We start from the raw sequence: 18,949 nt of genomic DNA, 5'->3' as shown, positions 1-18,949 counted from the left end.
GTCCCAATAAGAGCAACGGTGTCCTGAAAAGCCACAAAAACAGCAAACATCATAATATTTCAAGAGAGAAAAAAAATGTCTCGGTTTCCTATATACATTGCGAAAAAAGAAAGAAACTGCAGCTGAAACAATCATGTTCTACAGTACTGACTCTTTTTTGGAAATAAAGTAAAAAATATATATTTTATGTCCTGACTGAGGGTATATTTCTGTATAATATATAATCTCAGTTTTAGTACAAAACATCCCACTTTGGATATAAGACATTTGCTACAGTGAGATCATTTCAGGTAATCATTCACACCATACCCTGACCTGAACACCAAAATTCATAAACTCCAAACAGGAGTCAGGCAATGTTGTAATGCAGATGCATAACAGAAAGGCCAGTAGCTAATGCTCACAAAGAACAGTATATTCAGCATATTTCTATAAAGCACTGAATGGGTCAGTCAGATTGGTGAGTCATGGAATGCTGCAATAGGTAAACAGGTAAACTGCAAATAACACAACTGGCTCTGTGGTCATATGAGAGAACTACTCCTGCCACCTGCTCTTTAAACAGAAGCTGCAAGCATCCACAAGGATGGTGCTAATCACAACCACATCAACGCCTTCAGGTGTTTTGCGTGTATAATCACCCAAGAGCTCCCCCATCTTAGGAAGGGGGATACAGTCATTAGAGCATTTCTAAATTTAGGCATAGACATACATCCAAAATTATGAACCTGCATATATTGAGTGTTTAACCTGCAATGTCCACATTCCATTATATCCACCATCTTACTTTAAATCAGTCCTATCAAATAAGCTTTGGGAGTAACTGCAAAATGTTAGTTACCAAAGAGACCAGCCTGCCTTGGGTGGTCAAATTCTTAAAGTTCAGAAAGAAATTAATCTCCACCTTCCAAATATGTTTCTGCATGAAACACTCTTGCTTTAAAACACACAAAAGCAAGACTTCATTCTTGGTTTATAACATCCATTTCCTCAGTCATGCATTACATTCATGCATAAATAAACATTCTTTCATCTCTAAGTGGGAACCAAGAAGAAAAAATGTAATGTCATATTTTGTTTTTTTTTATTTTGCGCTTAAAGCGTTTGGTCTTTTAAATGTACAGTCAGTGTTAACTGTGAATACATAAACTATTTACAAATATGAACTATACAAGAGCAAAGTGTGTCTCCAAGTAAAAAAGAAAAAAGAAAATGAATATGGCAGCTTAAAAGGCATACCACAAATCCACGGGCCTGCTTCATGAAAATTCTGAAAAATTTTCTTGAAGAAATACAATGTTCCACTCGTCCTTTAAAGCAAGATCAAGGATTGATCATTTAAAGAGAAGTTCATAGTTTTCCATTTTTAATTCTTAGCCCTTTGCTGATTATTCATTTTCTGTGCTTGTCCACTTTATCAAGGTTTTGCTTTTCTGCTGGGCTCTGATCACTTGAGGTCATGTACATTTTGTCCACAATTTTCAGGGCCTCATTTAAATAGTTCTGAATAGAGGTCATGGCGGCACAGATGGCAGCACTCCCAAAACCGTGTGTAATTAGACTGAAGTGTGTTAAGCACTCCTGAATGCTTGAATCCAGGATCAGGGCTGGTCTCGAATTCCCATGCGGAGTTCTGTCTTGTGTGAGTAGATCTGTAAATTCTTTGCATATCTGCCTACAAATAAACATATACATTTATTTATGAATCAGATCTGCTAGGAACTAAACAAACAGCTTTCTCTCAGAATGTTCTATTCTTCACTGTATACACATTAGAAACATTAAAACAAAGCCTTTGTGATATGTGCAGTGACTTCACATTCACATCTACAAATGACAATGCAATTTTTAAGAAAGATTACACCAATCCAAACAGCGTACAAATGTGCAATTCCATGATCATTTACAGAACCATCACTCCCACACAGATCATTCTACTTTGTTCTGGTTCATTTACTCAAATTTTTGAATCAATTTACTGTTGATTTTCGAGGCAGTTCTGACAACTACACTAATTAGCTTGAAGTACATACATTCATAAAACTGACTGTTTGGCACAAACAAACTGTAACGGCAATATGGTAAAGACATGCAGACTGAGTTCATCTACAGTTTCAAGTTCCAGTGTTTAAACAAGTCTTGTGTTGCTGCTCTTCAGAGTCAGCTGGATGACCCTTTGAGCCACCATTTCACTCAGTGGCTAAAATGATTACCTAGTTCCTTCACATTGTATGAAGTAACAAACCGATCAGTGCAGTACCCTTGTAAACTAATGCAAATACTCTATAGAAAATTATTTGAACAGGTGAAGTACTTGTTATCATTCTGAATGAAACAAAACAATGCTCTTCGAATAAACTCGGCCTAAACAAAAGCAACAGTCTTAGAATCACATTGCATTTTTAAGACCTGACAGTACGAGTCCCAACACGCTAAGAAATTAAGAATGATCAGGATAAATATGTACTAAATCCAAAACTGCTGTACATCAGAGAATTCCCACTGCTCCATGATATAGCACTCTTGGAGTTAATGTGTAAAGGTTGCAGGGACAAAGGTTGCAGGGGTGGGGGAGATGCAAATGGGGCTTTGGCCCTGGGGATAAAAAACAATGTGCAACTGTGAGTTTCATAACACTGGTTTATCTGCAAAATCATACTTAATTTTTCAGAGTTTTGGGACACTTGCTGTTGAGTTTTGAACTGATATGGTCCAATATTCGACACTTCCAACATAACATCCACATGCCTGTAAATGTAAAACTCTAATTGTCTGGGACTCTGAGTAGACTATACCCTTTCTTTCTCTCATCTACGTTGCACATTTGTTTTGTTTTATGTGGATGGGAAGTCTGTTCCACAGCAGTGGTATCCTCAGAGAAATATATCTGTCTCCCCAAACCATTCTGCTGATGTTGCAGAAATGGTTTAGATTCCCAGACTGAGTATTTCTGATGTCATTTGATTTGCTGATGTGCAGTAAATCCATCAGTAATGTGTTGTAGGATGCCTTGCATGCCAGACAAAGGTCACCTCTTAGCAGTCTGTAGGATACCAAATATAGTGACAGGGGGTTTGAGTCAGTCCATGTAAAACATGTTTAGGCCTTGTATACTTTTAGTAAGGTATCCCTGTGGGTATTCCAGTTGTTGCTTGTGTCTGAACAGATACATAATTTAAAAAATTCTCAGTGCTAACTTGTCTTTCCTTCAGTCACTCTGCTTTGCACAAACTCCTCACTTGTCACCTGTTTGTCACCGTAAACACTTCTTCCTTTACAACAAGCTTTTCAGTGGGATTAGGTCTGCACTGCCCCGGCTTATGGTAAACTATGAGGTCATTACAACCCAGAGTAAAGGGACTTACCTGTCTTTCAGAATGGCCTTCAGTGATGCATACAATTCTGCCAGTATCACAGAATCTTTGACAAATTATACTTTCTGAAAAACATTGTACCCACTTGACATCTTACTACTAAGCCTATAAAGAAAGCTGTAAGGACCAATTAATTTCTCTGTCCCATCAGTCTTCAGGGCCCACAAGATTTCCCAGGTGTGTTTGCCTTATCAGTGCCACATCTTACAAGTCACCTGTCGAGCATGAAAATCAGTGAATGGCAAACACCTGTGTGCGGGGTAGAGCCATAGCTACATTATCTTGTATCCAGTGCAGTTCCCCAATCTGACACCCCCACCCACCTCTAAGTTGAGGACCAAAGAAAAAATAAACAAACAAACAAACATAAATAAATAAAAATAGAAATGTGGTCCTTTCTCCGAGTTGAGAAAAAAAGCTATTCTCCTTTCAGAAGTGTTGCAACAAATGTAACAAGTGGTTTGTTACAGGTAAATACGCAACAGCCCTGCCCACCAGAGTGGAATCAGTATTATTCTTTCATAGGCAATCACTAGGCTAGCTGCCCTTTTGGATCATTTTAAGTCTAACCAATTTCCTGTAAATGTGAGAATCAAACCCTGAACCCTGTACCCTGTATCTGTGAGGTAAACACTTTAACTGTTATGTCAACCCGAACCCCCACATTAATTTCTGAATGCCATTATTGTACTTCTTCACATTTTTAGTTTCAGCTCCCTATCTTACAACTCTTAATTCATCAGAGTGGTCTAGTAATGAAACAAGGCTGCCTATTGCACTCCCCAACAGCTTCTGCCTGGGGCAGCTAGCCATCTCACCCCCTCCACAGCTGCACCTCTGTTGCAGGTATTGGACTCTTCTTGAATGCTTATTCTCCTACTCTATGTATGCGTGTTATGATCAGTGTATGAGTGTTTCTTCACAGATGGTTTAACTCATTTGGTACATATACAAAGCAGTGGCATCCAGTCTCTTGCAGAGCACACTTGTCTTGTACAATGTTCCACACACTTCCATACAGGAAGGAAACAATCATCAGCTACTCAAACACAATTCTCCTGCCTAGTGCTTCAGCAGATCCACTTACGCTAGGCTAGAGGAACTAGAAAAGGGGGAAAGAGAAGATGGTGGCATACAGATTTTAGCCATGAATAAATTGTAGATGACCCGGGTTCAGTTATTAGCCTGAGCAATGAAAAGGGGAGGGTTGACATAATGGTTAAAGTGTTTACCTCACATACACAAGTCCCAAATACAAGCGATTCCCCTGGGGGGAAATCCAGCATTACAGTTCTTGCAATAAGGCACCTCGGGGATGTAAGCCCACCAAGGAGTGTGCAAGCACTCTAACAAGAAATGGTTTGTATGCAGAAGGGCACATTCAAAAAGAGTCTAGCATACCTGACACTAGACGTTCCTTTCCAGATGGGATGGTGGGTGACAAAAGAATGCAAATAAAATTCACTGACCTTCTCATATTGGCTGTATCCCCATTTTTTGTCTCACTTTCCCCAGTGTCCTGGTAAACTACAGGGTGAGAAGCAACAAACAGTCCCACAAAAGATAGGGCTTGATGGGCAATGGATGAAACAGGGGTAAAAACATGACAATTAAAAAAACTATGTTATGCATTGACATATCGTCTGTGTTACATGTGGCAGCACTAGGGGTCTAGAAAGAGCAGTCACAAATGCCTACCCAGTGGTGCTGAACTGGTTTAGCTGATAAAACTCACTTTTATAGGAAGTGACCATAGCATCTTGTTTTACCCTGACCAGCCTGAAGCATCTTTTCAAATGCAGACAACATATGCATGCAAGTTATTTTTGTAAGCAGGCAACTTGCCCCCTTTGTTAAAACAAGCTCCCAAAAGCATACAGAGTTGCTCCTCTTTGAAAACATCTCAACTTTACCAAAAGGTACACTACTACCACTCCTGCCAAAGTTGTCAGTGTTACGCCTGTGAAAAAAAAATTGAGGCTTCAGAAAGTCACTGCATAATAATTATCAAAAAAGTTCACCTCACATGAGTAAAGATCTTTCTGTAGGTTTCTTGTCACAGTGGGGCCTAACTTGGTTAATGATGAGACATTTGGGGAGTTTAGAACACTGAGTAAAGGTGGGTTACATACAAGTATACATTTGTTAAATGACAAATCTAGCAGTCAGCTACAACTACTTGCATTATAAGTATTTTTTTTTAATTTTCTTGTTTTTAGTGGACATTTATATGTGGGACAAACAGGCTTTCAACTTAATGGAACCATTACTTTCATTTTACCCCTGGCATGACTTTTTTAAAGACGTATTGTTTTTTCCTTTCCTTCGGAATTTGAATAGTTCTTCTAGTTTATTCATGACAACAGTTTGCATTTTTCCATTTCTAAAGATAGCTTTTAGATGCATTTTATAGTGGAAGTTTGTGTGTGTGTGTGTGTGTGTGTGTGTGTGTGTGTGTGTGTGTGTGTGTGTGTGTGTATGTTCCGTTTGATTTGGTTTTCTTGTTTCTGTTGTATGTTATGCAGAAATATCAATAAATGTTTTCCTTCTCTTTGTTAAAATTTATTAGGAGATCATAAACATCTACCTGAGTATTACCAGATCATGGCAAAGATGCGTTCCCCAAAAGAACAGCTATCCAGGACAGCAGCATTTCACAATACTATAGCATCAGTAGTGAAACAGTAAATCACATGCCTTCGAGTCTGGTATCATTCTTCAGTCCCTTTTAGCATTAAAGGTTATTGTTTTACCTAACAAGCAAATGACATGTGTGTGCACACATGCATGTGCACAACTCTCTCTCCTCATGCCAAAAGATGAACCTAGGAAAACTCAAATGAATTGCTCAAAGGGAACTATTGATAACACTGACCACCAATGCCTTTTGATACTTTTAAATCCTGGTAGCCAAAGGAGTTAGACATTCAACCCAGCATTAACCATGTGTGCAGCCATAATAGTCTGTGTATGGAGTATTAATGTAATGTAAATGAAACAGTCATACACAATTAACAGATTATAAAGGATAAGTCCAGATAAAATCACTTTAGCTAGCTGATCTAGAACACTATCTCTAATACCTTCCCTGTGGGAGGAATAAAGACACCTTGTTAAAGTTTTCAGGAGTTTATTCAGTAAAGTAGGTAGATGGATGACTGTTCTTCTAATAACAGCAGTCATACACAATTCAGACACACAACGTCATCCACATACCAGCTGTTCCCAACAGGGTAACCTATGGAACTCTAATAACATACAATACAGGGCTACTGTGCTAGGAAGGGCACAGATCCTCTTTTCAGTTAAGATGTTGCTCAGAATACAAAGCAACTCATTATCAATGTTTAAAAAAAACTCCTTTGTACCATAGAAAAAATGGTTTTGTATTAGTATAGTACCTCGCAGGATGCGCAGTAGCAAGTCCTGCTTAACCCCACCCACCATCCAACAACCAGTGACATCTTAGAAAAGTAAATTATTATTCATACCGATGGTGGCATGAATATTCATTGCCTATTTGCAATTTACCCTTTTCCTCAATGTAGTGTGATGCCGGAGTTGGTATATTTTAATTTGCAGGGGGTATGCAGGGCATGGCCTCCCACATCTGCAAAAATGAAGGGAAAAAAATTGCAGTTATTCCACGGTCAGCAAGGAATGTATTCAATGTTCAACAGCCAATGCATTCATGATGTCACACTGAAATCTGCATGGCTGTCAATCATACATCTTTCCCACACCACAACAAGCCCGTTTCACCTGTCACTCACTGAAGTCATGCCCACTTCTGTGCAGACTGTCTGTGAGGTACGACACTAACACAAAGCCAGAAAAAAATGACCCACAGCAGCATTACCTATGGTACATGCAAGTCTGCTGCCACAACCATACATGCCCCCTCACACACACATGCAGGCACGTTCACAGCCACACACACATAGTGATGCTGGGAAGCCCCTACAAGCCAAACAATACCTGTTGGTTCTAACACATGTACCACAAGCTGCACAATGGGGATGCAGTACTGGTCTTAGCTTTCATCACGGTTTGCTGTTACACTGTGGACATTTTAACCACGAAGGGTAACAAGGTTCAAGAGCACGATGCTGCAAATTTATAAGCTTCACTCCTAAAGAGATGCAAAAGGATATGCAGCACGCAGACAAGGTAAAGAACTAAGCTATGACCTACAGATAACATGTAAAGGACAACCACCGAAGACTGCACTATGACTCATTACCATGGCCACTACAAAACTGCAAAGAATTGTATCCAAAACTTTGGGAATACTTTGATATGTGCTGCAATGTGTAGGTGCTTTCCTTTTGAGTTTTCATGAAATGCAGTTCAGAACAAGCTTTTCACACTACCCCATCAAAACCCTTAAACATCACAAGCAGTGCAATGTGCTAATATTACGTACTTGTTTGGATGAACAGATTAAAGTGGGAAACCTAATTATGTATCTGTTTTGCTGAAAATGAGTTTATAAAGCCATTAGTGAACTGCTGTCCCGCCCATCACACAATCATTCAACAGTAAGTTTAATTCCAAAACTCCCTAAATGCAAAGATTGTAAACTACCCAAAACTACAGTAATACCGCAACCTTTATGAAAATAGGTACTAATGTTGTTACTTGTTTCTTTACATTTTATAAGCATGCAGTCGGGTCATTTAAATATGAATGGAATCATTTAATTCAGTTCCCCTAAAATATTCAACAGTTTAAAGATCCAAGTTATTTAAAGCTCTTATGTATTTAAATTAACATTTAGAATGAACTAGTAACAGCAGGGAAGCTCTACCATACAAAAAACTTTGCAGTCACTGCATCATCCATGTGAATGAGGACATTTTTTTCACCTTTTCTCACACCTACTGTTTAAATTTCTTTGTCAATGAAATGCTGCCTGACTACCTTTCTTAACTCAAGACTTTGTGGCCAAGCTCTAACACGTAACCTGCATGTTGCAACTATGCATAAAATAAACCACTTGAAAATTTAATTTCCCCGGCCTTCCTTGACATGTACTGCAATATATTTCTAAATTATTGGTACCCTGTGTTAGACTTACTTGAATATGCAAATGGTTTCAGCATTTTAGTCAAAAAATAACATCATAAATATTTTAAAAAATACAGGTTTTGTCTTTAGAGCAAGGTGGAAACTGTGGAAAAACTGTTGATATTTTCCAGGGGCCCTGGTCATTCCTTCAGAGTAGCTGAAGACACCTCCTCTAGCCAAGAAGTTTGACCTTAAACACAACATGGTGGTACAAGAGACACCGCACAAAATAGCACTGCGGCCTTGATTGCTGACTCCCACACAGTTCTAATGAATGTAATTTTGCAGGTACTCCATAATGTACGACTTGAGGTGCTTACAGAATAATCCTTATCTTTTTGACAATGACATTTCTAAGAAAAATGTTTTTTCTTTGACAACAGATGCAGCAAATTTAAATACAGAACTTAGTTTTTATCACAGTTAAACAACTATCAGGCTATACACTAGAAAAGCATGACAGGAACATTCTAGAAAAAAAGCAATAGGATCAAAATGTTTCTCACTTCATCTTCACTGCTGCTTTATCATGCGTAAAGCAATAAAATGGAATATGGCTCTGGTATTCCATTTCCTCCTTTTTATTAAATTTGCTGGTAGATAGTGGCTGTTCTAATCTTACCTGAACATAAAATAATGATTTTATGTGAAAACAGAACATTAACAAACTGCACTATCACACTATGCTCTCACACTTCCAGGTGTGCAGCTGTGATGGCCATTACTTTTACTTTGTGGCATGTAGTTAGGTGGAAGTTTTCCGGTCTCAACCTTCCACCTATTATAAAATTATTTTAGTTATGCTCATGGTGTTCCCATATGACTACCCACAATCTATTTAACAGTACATATACTTTGTCAAGGGAAAAGGAAATGTCATTTTTGTTGCCTCACAAACTTGTAGCCAGTCATGATTACAGGTCTTCAGCAGCAAACACAAAAGTCATACAATGGGCACTCAGCCTACAATAATATTTAACAAATACAGTCACTCATTTTCATATTCTACTTATTAAATATTAGTTATGTCAAAGTGTCCCTTCTCTGACATGTTTTTAAACCACGTCTGAACATAATGGGCTAAGGTCACTGAATCAGAGCAAACAGATGTACACCATAGATCACTTCATCACTATGCTAGGCATGATAACACAGGCCCAAGGCCCAAGTTGGCACACAAGTAGTGTCCAGTAAGCACTTGGAAATAGTCTCTCTGTTTTAAATTTATAAAGTATTAAATACTTCAGACTGTACTGTCATCTATAGGTTCCACATGCTCAAGAACAGCTCTATGAGGGCAGCAACTATTCAGGATGTTTTCCTGGTAGGAAGTATTCATTGCACTTTGTAACATGGGATGCCCCCCCCCCCCAAAAAAAGTAAAAAATTAAAACATTCTCCATTTCTGACAAAGCATGACATGACCCTGACTTCTTCTACCCACACAAGAAAAACAGGAAAATATAGTACATTATCATCCAGTAGACCATACGTTCATGCTATAAACATCCTACAAATATACAAACAGAAAGTAAAATAAACAGAAAAAAGCTTGCACCAACTCTCTCACAGTACCCAACCCATCTTAGTCCTCTGACCTCAATTAACATACCTGAAGAAGGAATTCAAAAGAAATGTGTTACTTAGTCTAAAGACTTTACACACCACCTCAGCTGGTCACTCTAAATGTTAAGCAAAAACATAAATCAAACCCTGCACCTTGTGATTGTAAGGTAAACACCTTAACAATTATGCCAACCTCCCACATTAATACTACAGAATTAACCTGTTCTGTTTTGAAACTGGATGCTTTTGTAGTGGTTTGAATGTTGCCATCAACAGCAGCACTGACCAGACTAATAAACAGATTCACTTACTTTGTAGCGAGAAGCATGTTTTTTCGGTTTGCCATTTCATTCCGCTCTATATGTGGCCGACTTAAGTACTCTGCTGCTGCTTTAGCCGGAAATTCTGTCTCACAGACGTATGCAAAGTCACGAGCCAACTGAATAGCTTCACCTGAAAATCAGATCAGTACACATTTACCCAAAAAGGAGGAAGAAGCACACAAAATAAACTGGGCACAACTGTACAGAATATGTGAGTACATTAAGTGTTAATTTGTCAGTTATAATTGTGGATTTATAAAACATTATTCTGTGTTTCAAAGAACACATGACTTTAGAAAATGTAAAGTAAGAAATCTTTTTGAAATTACTTTAAGTCCCTGTATTTGTGGTCTATTAAGAGTCTGTTAGCATTAACATTTTATTAAAGTCTGGTCACATCATAAAAGGGGTCACATCTATGAAACTAATATTTAACAGAAAATCACTGCACATAAACAATTAAATATTCATAACTACACGTCATGCATACATACCTGCAAATTTCTGAACATTTGAATCACTAGAAAACCAACCCAAAGTTTTTTTTTCATTTACATTAATCTGACTAAAAACAGTTGTTCAATTCACTAGCGTTCATTCAGAGCCAGCTGTTTAGAGCCTGTTAATGTTTGTCTGTGTGCATGTGCACGTGTGCGGGCACACACACACACACACACACACACACACACACACACACACACGCACACACACACCTTTGTGTGTGTGTATGTATATATATATATATATATATATATATATATATATATATATATATATATATATATATAAATATATTTATGTATATAGGGTCTATACCATATGAGAGAATCGCACAAATTGTGAACACTCATAATATCGAACATACCGGACCTCAAAGTACTTTTTCTGATATTGCGGTACATTGAAGAATGGGATATTTGTCCTTTCCTCACTGTAATGCGATCTTGGAACTGGAATATATATTTAGCGGGGGGTGTAGGGGGCATCCTCGTCACACCCAGTGCAAATCTTAACATCTTCAACTCTGTCACGTCAAGCTCCGACTCCTACCTTTTTGTCAACGCCACTGTCTCCAACCTGTATAACATAGCTGGTCTCACTACCCTCTTGTAGACCTTCCCTTTCACTCTTACTGGTACTCGTCTGTCACAAATCACTCCTGACACTCTTCTCCACCCACTCCATCCTGCTTGTACTCTCTTCTTCACCTCTCTTCCACACTCACCATTACTCTGAACTGTTGATCTCAAGTATTTAAACTTATCCACTTCGCCACCTCTACTCTCTGCATCTTCACCATTCTTCTATCCTCCCTCTCAGTCACACACATATTCTGTCATAGTCCTGCTGACCTCCATTCCTCTTCTCTCTAGAGCATATCTCCACCTCTCTCCAGGGTCTCCTCTACCTGTTCCCTACTCTCACTACAGATAACAATGTCATCTGCAAACATCATAGTCCACGGGGACGCCTGTCTGATCTTGTCTGTCAACTTGTCCATCACCATTGCAAATAAGAAAGGGCTCAGAGCTGATCCTTGATGTAATCACACCTCCACCTTAAACGCATCCGTCACTCTCACCGCAGACCTCACTGCTGTCACACTACCCTCATTCATATCCTGTACCACTCTTACATACTTCTCTGACACTCCTGACTTCTTTATACAATACCACAACTCCTCTCTAGGCACCCTGTCATATGCTTTCTCTAAGTCCACAAAGACACAATGCAACTCCTTCTGACCTTCTCTGTACTTCTCCATCAACAGTCTCAAAGCAAACATCGCATCTGTAGTGCTCTTTCCTGGCATGAAACCATACTGCTGATAACTAATCATCACGTCCCTTCTTAACCTAGCTTCCACTACTCTTTCCCATAACTTCATGCTGTGACTGATCAATTTGATCCCTCTGTAGTTACTACAGCTCTGCACATCACCATTATTCTTAAAAATCGGTACCAAAACACTTTTTCTCCATTCCACAGGCATCCTCTCACTTTCCAAGATTTCATTAAACAATCTAGTTAAAAACTCCACTGCCATTTCACCTGAACACCTCCATGCTTCCACAGGCATGTCATCTGGACCAACAGCCTTTCCGTTCTTCATTCTCTTCATAGCTATCCTTACTTCCTCCTTGCTAATCCATTGTACTTCATGATTCACTATCCCCACATCATCCAACCTTCTCTCCCTCTCATTCTCTTCATTCATCAGCCCCTCAAAGTACTCTTTCCATCTGCTCACCACACTCTCCTCACTTGTGAGTATGTTTCCCTCATTATCCTTTATCACCTTTACCTGCTGCACATCTTTACTAGCTCGGTCCCTCTATCTAGCCAATCGGTACAGGTCCTTTTCTCCCTCCTTAGCGTCCAACCTTTCATACAACTCTTCATACTCCTTATCCTTAGCCTTCACCACCTCTCTCTTTGCCATAAGCCTGATCTCCTTATACACCCGTCTACTTTCTTCATCTCTCTGACAATCCCACTTCTTCTTCTCCAACCTCTTTCTCTGTATACTCTCCTGTACTTCTTCATTCCACCACCAGGTCTCCTTGTACTCCTTCCTCTTTCCAGATGTCACACCAAGCACCTTTCTAGTCATCTCCCTTACTAGCTCTGCTGAAGTTACCCAGCTATTCGGTAACTCTTCACTGCCACCCAGTGCCTGTCTTAACTCTTCCCTGAACTCCACCTCACAATTACCCTTTTTCAATTTCCACCATTTGATCATTGGTGCTGACCTCACACTCCTCCTCCTCTTCTTGATCACCAACGTCATCCTGCAAACCACCATCCTGTGCTGCCTAACTACACTTTCCCCTGCCACCACTTTACAGTCTCCAATCTCCTTCAGACTGGCCCTTCTACATAAGATATAATCCACCTGTGTGCATCTTCCTCCACTCTTGTATGTCACCCTATACTCCTCCCTCTTGTTAAAATATGTATTCATCACAGCCATGTCCATCCTTTTCACAAAATCCACTACCATCTGACCTTCTGCATTATTTTGCTTAACACCATACCTACCCATCACTTCCTCATCCCCTCTGTTCCCTTCACCAACATGCCCATTGAAATCTGCTCCAATTACCAGTCTCTCACCCTTGGGTACAGTCATCCAACTCACTCCAAAATATTTCTTTCTCATCCATTACACACCCAACTTGTGGATCATAGCTGTCACAAGTGGTGTCAAGCAGGCTCCCTCCAGTGCCCAGTCCCAGCCCATCCTGCACCACTCTTTGGGGTTTCTCCACTTTGTTCCGAAGTAAAAAACAAGGCAAAAAGATGAAAGCAAAAATGATAGCAGCAAACAAAAACTGGACGCCTATAACCAGAAACACAGACGAGACAGACACAGATCAGAAGGACAGGCCATATAGCGTATGGTGCCGCCAGCCACGAGTCATACCCTTCTAAAAAAATAGTCAACCCCTAGCTACCAACCAAAAACAAGGTTACTGACTGCAAAAGGGTGGCAATCACCTGGGGCAGAAGGAGAATTTTAGTCTGGACCTGGGGAGGTTGACTATAGTCAATTGGAAGACACCTACATTAGCCTAGTTGAGTTAGGAAGATCTTCTACATTGCCCTCAGATATCAGAAGGTCATCATCATCAAAGGATCTCATCAGGGACTCAGACCAATTCTCTTCCTCACTCTCCCCCATGAAATGTATGATGCCCCATTGCTCGAATGTCTGAGACAGCAGCACCACTGGACCTAAAAAGAAAAGACCCAAAAACCTAAAAGGGTGCAAAAAGGGTCCTAAAATATGTGACTGAAAGAACTCCTCTCAGACTGCTCAGTCTATTTAGTGCTGCTCAGAGTGCTTGCCTACCTAACATACAAGGCCATGTCAAACCCAGATTTGATGAATATGCTTCACCTCAAAAATCTATCCATCAGAGCCACAAGGGCGGGAGAGACGGAGACTTAAACTTGTTTACGGGGGACGGAGGGGATAGAGGGATAGATTCATCACCAAGACCCTCCCTATGCTGAAAAATCCCGGTACATGCAGGCAGAGCACCTGGCTGGCCTTGTTCAAGAGAAATCTTGACCAATGGATATCGGAGATAGGATACCCCCAGGGATTACCTCAGTGTCTCTCTGTCACTGCTCGACAGAAATAATGCATGTGGTGGGGTATAGTTCCCCATACTAAAGGAAGCACAAAACGATGGGCTAGGCTTGTAAATGCCCTTGGGCAGATAGCCTAGTATGAACCTATGAACCTATGAACCTATATGCACTAACAGCATTCATCATTACACCATCAATTTCCAGCTTCATAAACATCACTCTATCCGACACTCTTTTCACCTCCAAAACACTCTAGCATACTGTTTCTTCAGGATAACCCCTATGCCATTTCTCCTCCCATCCACACCATAATAAAACAATTTGAACCCGCCTCCAATACACCTAGCCTTGCTCCCCTTCCATCTGGTCTCTTGCACACACAATATACCAACCTTCCTTCGGTCCATCATTATCAGTTAGCTCTCTCCCTATACCGGTTATACTGTCAACATTCAAGGTTCCGACCCTCACTATCACAGTCCTAGCCCTTACCTGCCTTCGGGCATGCCTTCCTCCTCTTCTCCTCCTTCGAGCAATAGTAGCCCAATTTCCGCCAGCACCCTGTTGGCCAACAGTACTGGTGGTGGTCGTTGTTAACCCGGGTCTCGACCGATCCGATATGTATATCTGTACTGTTGTTCACATGTATACATATATGTGTGCGTGTGTGTGTGTATGCGCACAAGTGCATAATAACATATGCTGTTAAACGACTCAACTTACATCTGGTTTTCAACACAGTAATACAAATGAAAAATCTAAAGGTTGGTTTTCAAGTAACTCAAATGTCCATAATGGCCTCCTAGCTCATTTAAGGATTTGTTGCAGAGACTCATTGTCTTCCAACAAAAACGTCTTTCTATATTTGAAAGTCAAAAGTTAAAATGGGAATTCCTATTAATACTTTTAAACAATTACATCTAATACACCTTGAAAACTCCAGTTATTCAGCCAAAAATATATACAATAATCTTTGAAGAAAACAGGTTATTCAGATTTCAAAACTAGTCATGATAGAATTGTTGAGTCTGACCTTCTACTAATGATGTCAGGAGGGTGACATTTGCAGCTTTTCTTCTACCAGCTGGAAGATTCAAGCCTATTTTGTCTAACTTTTCACGGAGTGATCGCCCACCATTTTTTGACTTTGCTCTACAACATTAAAAAATACATACTTAAAACATAAAATTAATAAACCACTGCAAAACATGACAGTTAGTACCCAAAGTTGATAACTGTTCGAACTAAACATGCCCGTATTTGTCCGTTTACAAAAAGATGGACAATGGCATAAACATTCATTTCAATAGCAACAGGAAATGCAGACGGCACAGATTTCCAGACAACATTAAATGATATGAATGAAAAACTCACTGTAAAAAAAAAAAAAAAAACTAAATAAAATACACAAGTACATTTATGCCATTTATCACTCATTAAGATTGTATATTTTTGCAAGAAAATGAAACAAAACGTTTTAGTTATTATGTACCCACATATAAAACAGGAATTGTCACTTAATTATTATACATCATAATTAAATAAGTGCTTATATCTTGCTGCATTGTAAATGGAAGCCAGCTCTTTTACTTGACGAAATCTTGGCAGCTATAGCAAATGTATTAAATCAGTTACATTATTTATTTTCAAAATGTAAAACTCCAGCATAGTGCCGAGAGCAAGTCTAATTTACATATGTTATCAATACTGAGGTATTATTTGGTTACTACCACAATGTCAAAATACATTTCACTGTAGTTAAAAATAAAAACCGTACCGAAAACAAATGAGCAATAGCATATTCTGAATTACCTCTGTGGCAGTATAAAATGCCAGGTCATGCAAATGATGTAGTAACACATTTGGAATCTGACCAGAGTTTACAGATAAAAATATTAGCACCAGAAGCTTTGTTTGTTACTAACAAAAATGTATATGCCTATTACCTAAACTGTCTGCATATATTACTCTCTCTACAGTTAGTACCTATGCTATTAAACGCATCTTTGTTGTACTATGTCATGATGTTACTCTGATTTTTTTTTTATTTTAGGCATTGCTACATTCTTTGTAAATAACTTAATGCTAACCAAATTTCTCAAACATATTGTTACTGCATTCTCAAAATACTGTACTTTTGCCTTATATATATTCTCATTGTACATTTCTCTCAGTTTTTGTACTGTTAAGTATCTTGCAACTTGAACGGTTAGGTTTTTCTTTTTTTTTTTTAATTACTTTCCTGGAGCTTTTCTCGTTGGTCTCTGTTGAAAAAGGGCTCTCTGGGCCCAGTTGGACTAACCCGGTTAACAAATGTAAAGATAAATAAATAAATCTGGTCAGACACAGATACGGTCATTACAGAACTACAAAATAAACTTTATATTTTTTTACATTGTCAGAGGCTGTTACTCTCCGCTGTATTCAGTTCTCACTGCACAGACGGGGGCTACTCAAACATAAGCAATAAACACACTGTAGCAGGGAAGTTATGCAACTGAATATATACAAGCTCATGTGCATACACAAATAATATACACCCACCTTCTTAGAACACCACCTAATAAAGAAGCATTTAAACACTCTGGTGGTGACAGTCGCCTCTGAACCTCTGCTACTGTAACTTTATACTTGGGTGTAGAACTCAGCAGGGACAGTCTTCCAGGAACAGAACAGAATACTTCACTTGGGTTCACTACTGCTCCGAGCAAACTGTCTTTTTGATAAGGAATACTCATACCAGTGTTTCTGCCCATAGGCAGTGGAACTGTAATAATAAAAAACAGAACATCAGTTAAACCTCACTTAGACATAAAACATTTTTTAACGCATCTCAAAAGACTTCACAGACTGCGGCCTTCCAGCAGAAACACCCTGTATTTGCTATGCAACAGAAACGAGGAAAGAATCATGTTTTTACCATATTTTCATCATAAAAAACACGAGCATTTTCGGCCTTTTTTTGTTTGGTAGTACCTTTCTAAATTCTTCCATCATCTAGCCTTCATTTTTTTTCTACATCTGTCAGTTACAGCACAAAGATTTTTTTTTTTTAATCTGTATGTGTTGTTTAACCAGATAAGTAAATTGGCCCATCATGTGGCAATTTTAACCATGAATCCGTGGCCTGTTCCATAAGGACAAGAGTTAAGTGTAAAAGATAGACAGATAAACAGACAGACATACAGACAGTTGAGAATGGCAGTAGTCAATCAACTAGCTTGTTTTTTAAGAAATAAAAGAAAAGCAAGAGGAAATCCACGCAGACATAGAACATGCAGCCACTGCACAGATAGCAAAAGAGAGGTCTGGATTGAACCCAGGGCCCTGGATATGTGAACCCTTAATCACTGAGCTACCCTAATGTCATAACTACAGAATGTTGCATAGGAACGTGGGCATAGGCCAGGACAGTTAGCATTCAGGGAAAAACATCTGGCATAGCAAGCACTTGGATAATTACACACGAAAACCACCCCAATAATTCTGGACAAAAACACATACATACTAAATAGGCAAGTATTCTACTGCTGCTGTAAGAAAACAATTTTTTTCTTTTTTTTCCATCATATACATTATGCATGGATAAAATGAATTTGAGAAAATCAGACATCTAAAATCAATGGAGAGAAACAAAATTAATCCATTACATTGATTCCAAAAAAGTGAATGCGATCATAAATAGTGACGGGGTAACAACTATTCATCTACAACCTAGTATACTATCCAAACACCATCACGTCTCTGTTCTGATAAACCATAAATACAAGTCTAAAAGGCCAGTATTCTGTACACAACTTACAGGCTTCATGCCAGGTCTCGTCACATTACAGCCATTCAGGAAATTATGAAAAATATCTACATAAAAAATATTTAGTTTCTCTTCATGTATGCTTTATTGCATTAATATCTGTATCTACTTTTTTTGACCAACATAATTTTAGCACGGCTTAGCCAAGACTGTATTCTTTCATGAATCAAGAATGATGAAAACGCTATTTATATTTTCCCTTTTTAATTAATAACAGCACCTTCTACTTCTCTACAGTTACATATAAAAACACTTAGCAAATACACTTTATTAAAACTCAATATCACTGAAGAAGTAAAGAATAACCACAACCTCCTAATATCAATACATAAAAAATAAAGCCTGTGAATGCAAATCACTTTTGTTTGTTTACAACTGGTATTTATTTTGCAGTTTTTAACTAAACTAAATATACAGACATCACCAGGTATACAAAAGTATATTTTAAACATATGAATTATTTTAATAAGGGAGAAATGCATTCTCATGAAACCAATTTTAAAACATAATATATATTAAAAGAACAGGTATACATTCTAAATTAATACCATTTTATAATGTGATGGAAAATGCTAAATGTAATGTACTCCACTGCCATCCATGTTTCAACTATCCTAAACTGAAATGTGCTTCATAAAATCAGCTAAGACAACCACTGTTACCCAAGTGATTTCTACACTGAATAAACTCATTACTAACAATGC

General features: G+C 38.7%; 1 protein-coding gene across 3 annotated transcripts in view; it reads right to left on the bottom strand.

The window, feature by feature from the left end:
• Positions 1–1,067: 1,067 nt before the first annotated feature.
• TFAP2C (transcription factor AP-2 gamma) overlaps positions 1,068–18,949 on the bottom strand; it is a 115,443-nt gene continuing 97,561 nt past the window's right edge. For all 3 annotated transcript variants that reach the window (XM_044090050.1, XM_044090049.1, XM_044090048.1), the window contains exons 4-7: positions 16,979–17,201; positions 15,468–15,586; positions 10,322–10,463; positions 1,068–1,675 (exon numbers count right to left, since the gene is read on the bottom strand). In XM_044090050.1, coding sequence (XP_043945985.1) covers positions 1,393–1,675; positions 10,322–10,463; positions 15,468–15,586; positions 16,979–17,201 — 767 coding nt within the window. In that variant the 3' untranslated portion in view covers positions 1,068–1,392. The remainder of the gene's footprint in view (positions 1,676–10,321; positions 10,464–15,467; positions 15,587–16,978; positions 17,202–18,949) is intronic.

Source organism: Protopterus annectens, chromosome 12.part0, assembly GCF_019279795.1.
Source record: "Protopterus annectens isolate FY-2018-M chromosome 12.part0, PAN1.0, whole genome shotgun sequence".
Taxonomy (NCBI): domain Eukaryota; kingdom Metazoa; phylum Chordata; order Ceratodontiformes; family Protopteridae; genus Protopterus; species Protopterus annectens.
Note: the sequence above shows the minus strand (reverse complement) of the source record. Positions and strands in the feature narration are given on the sequence as shown.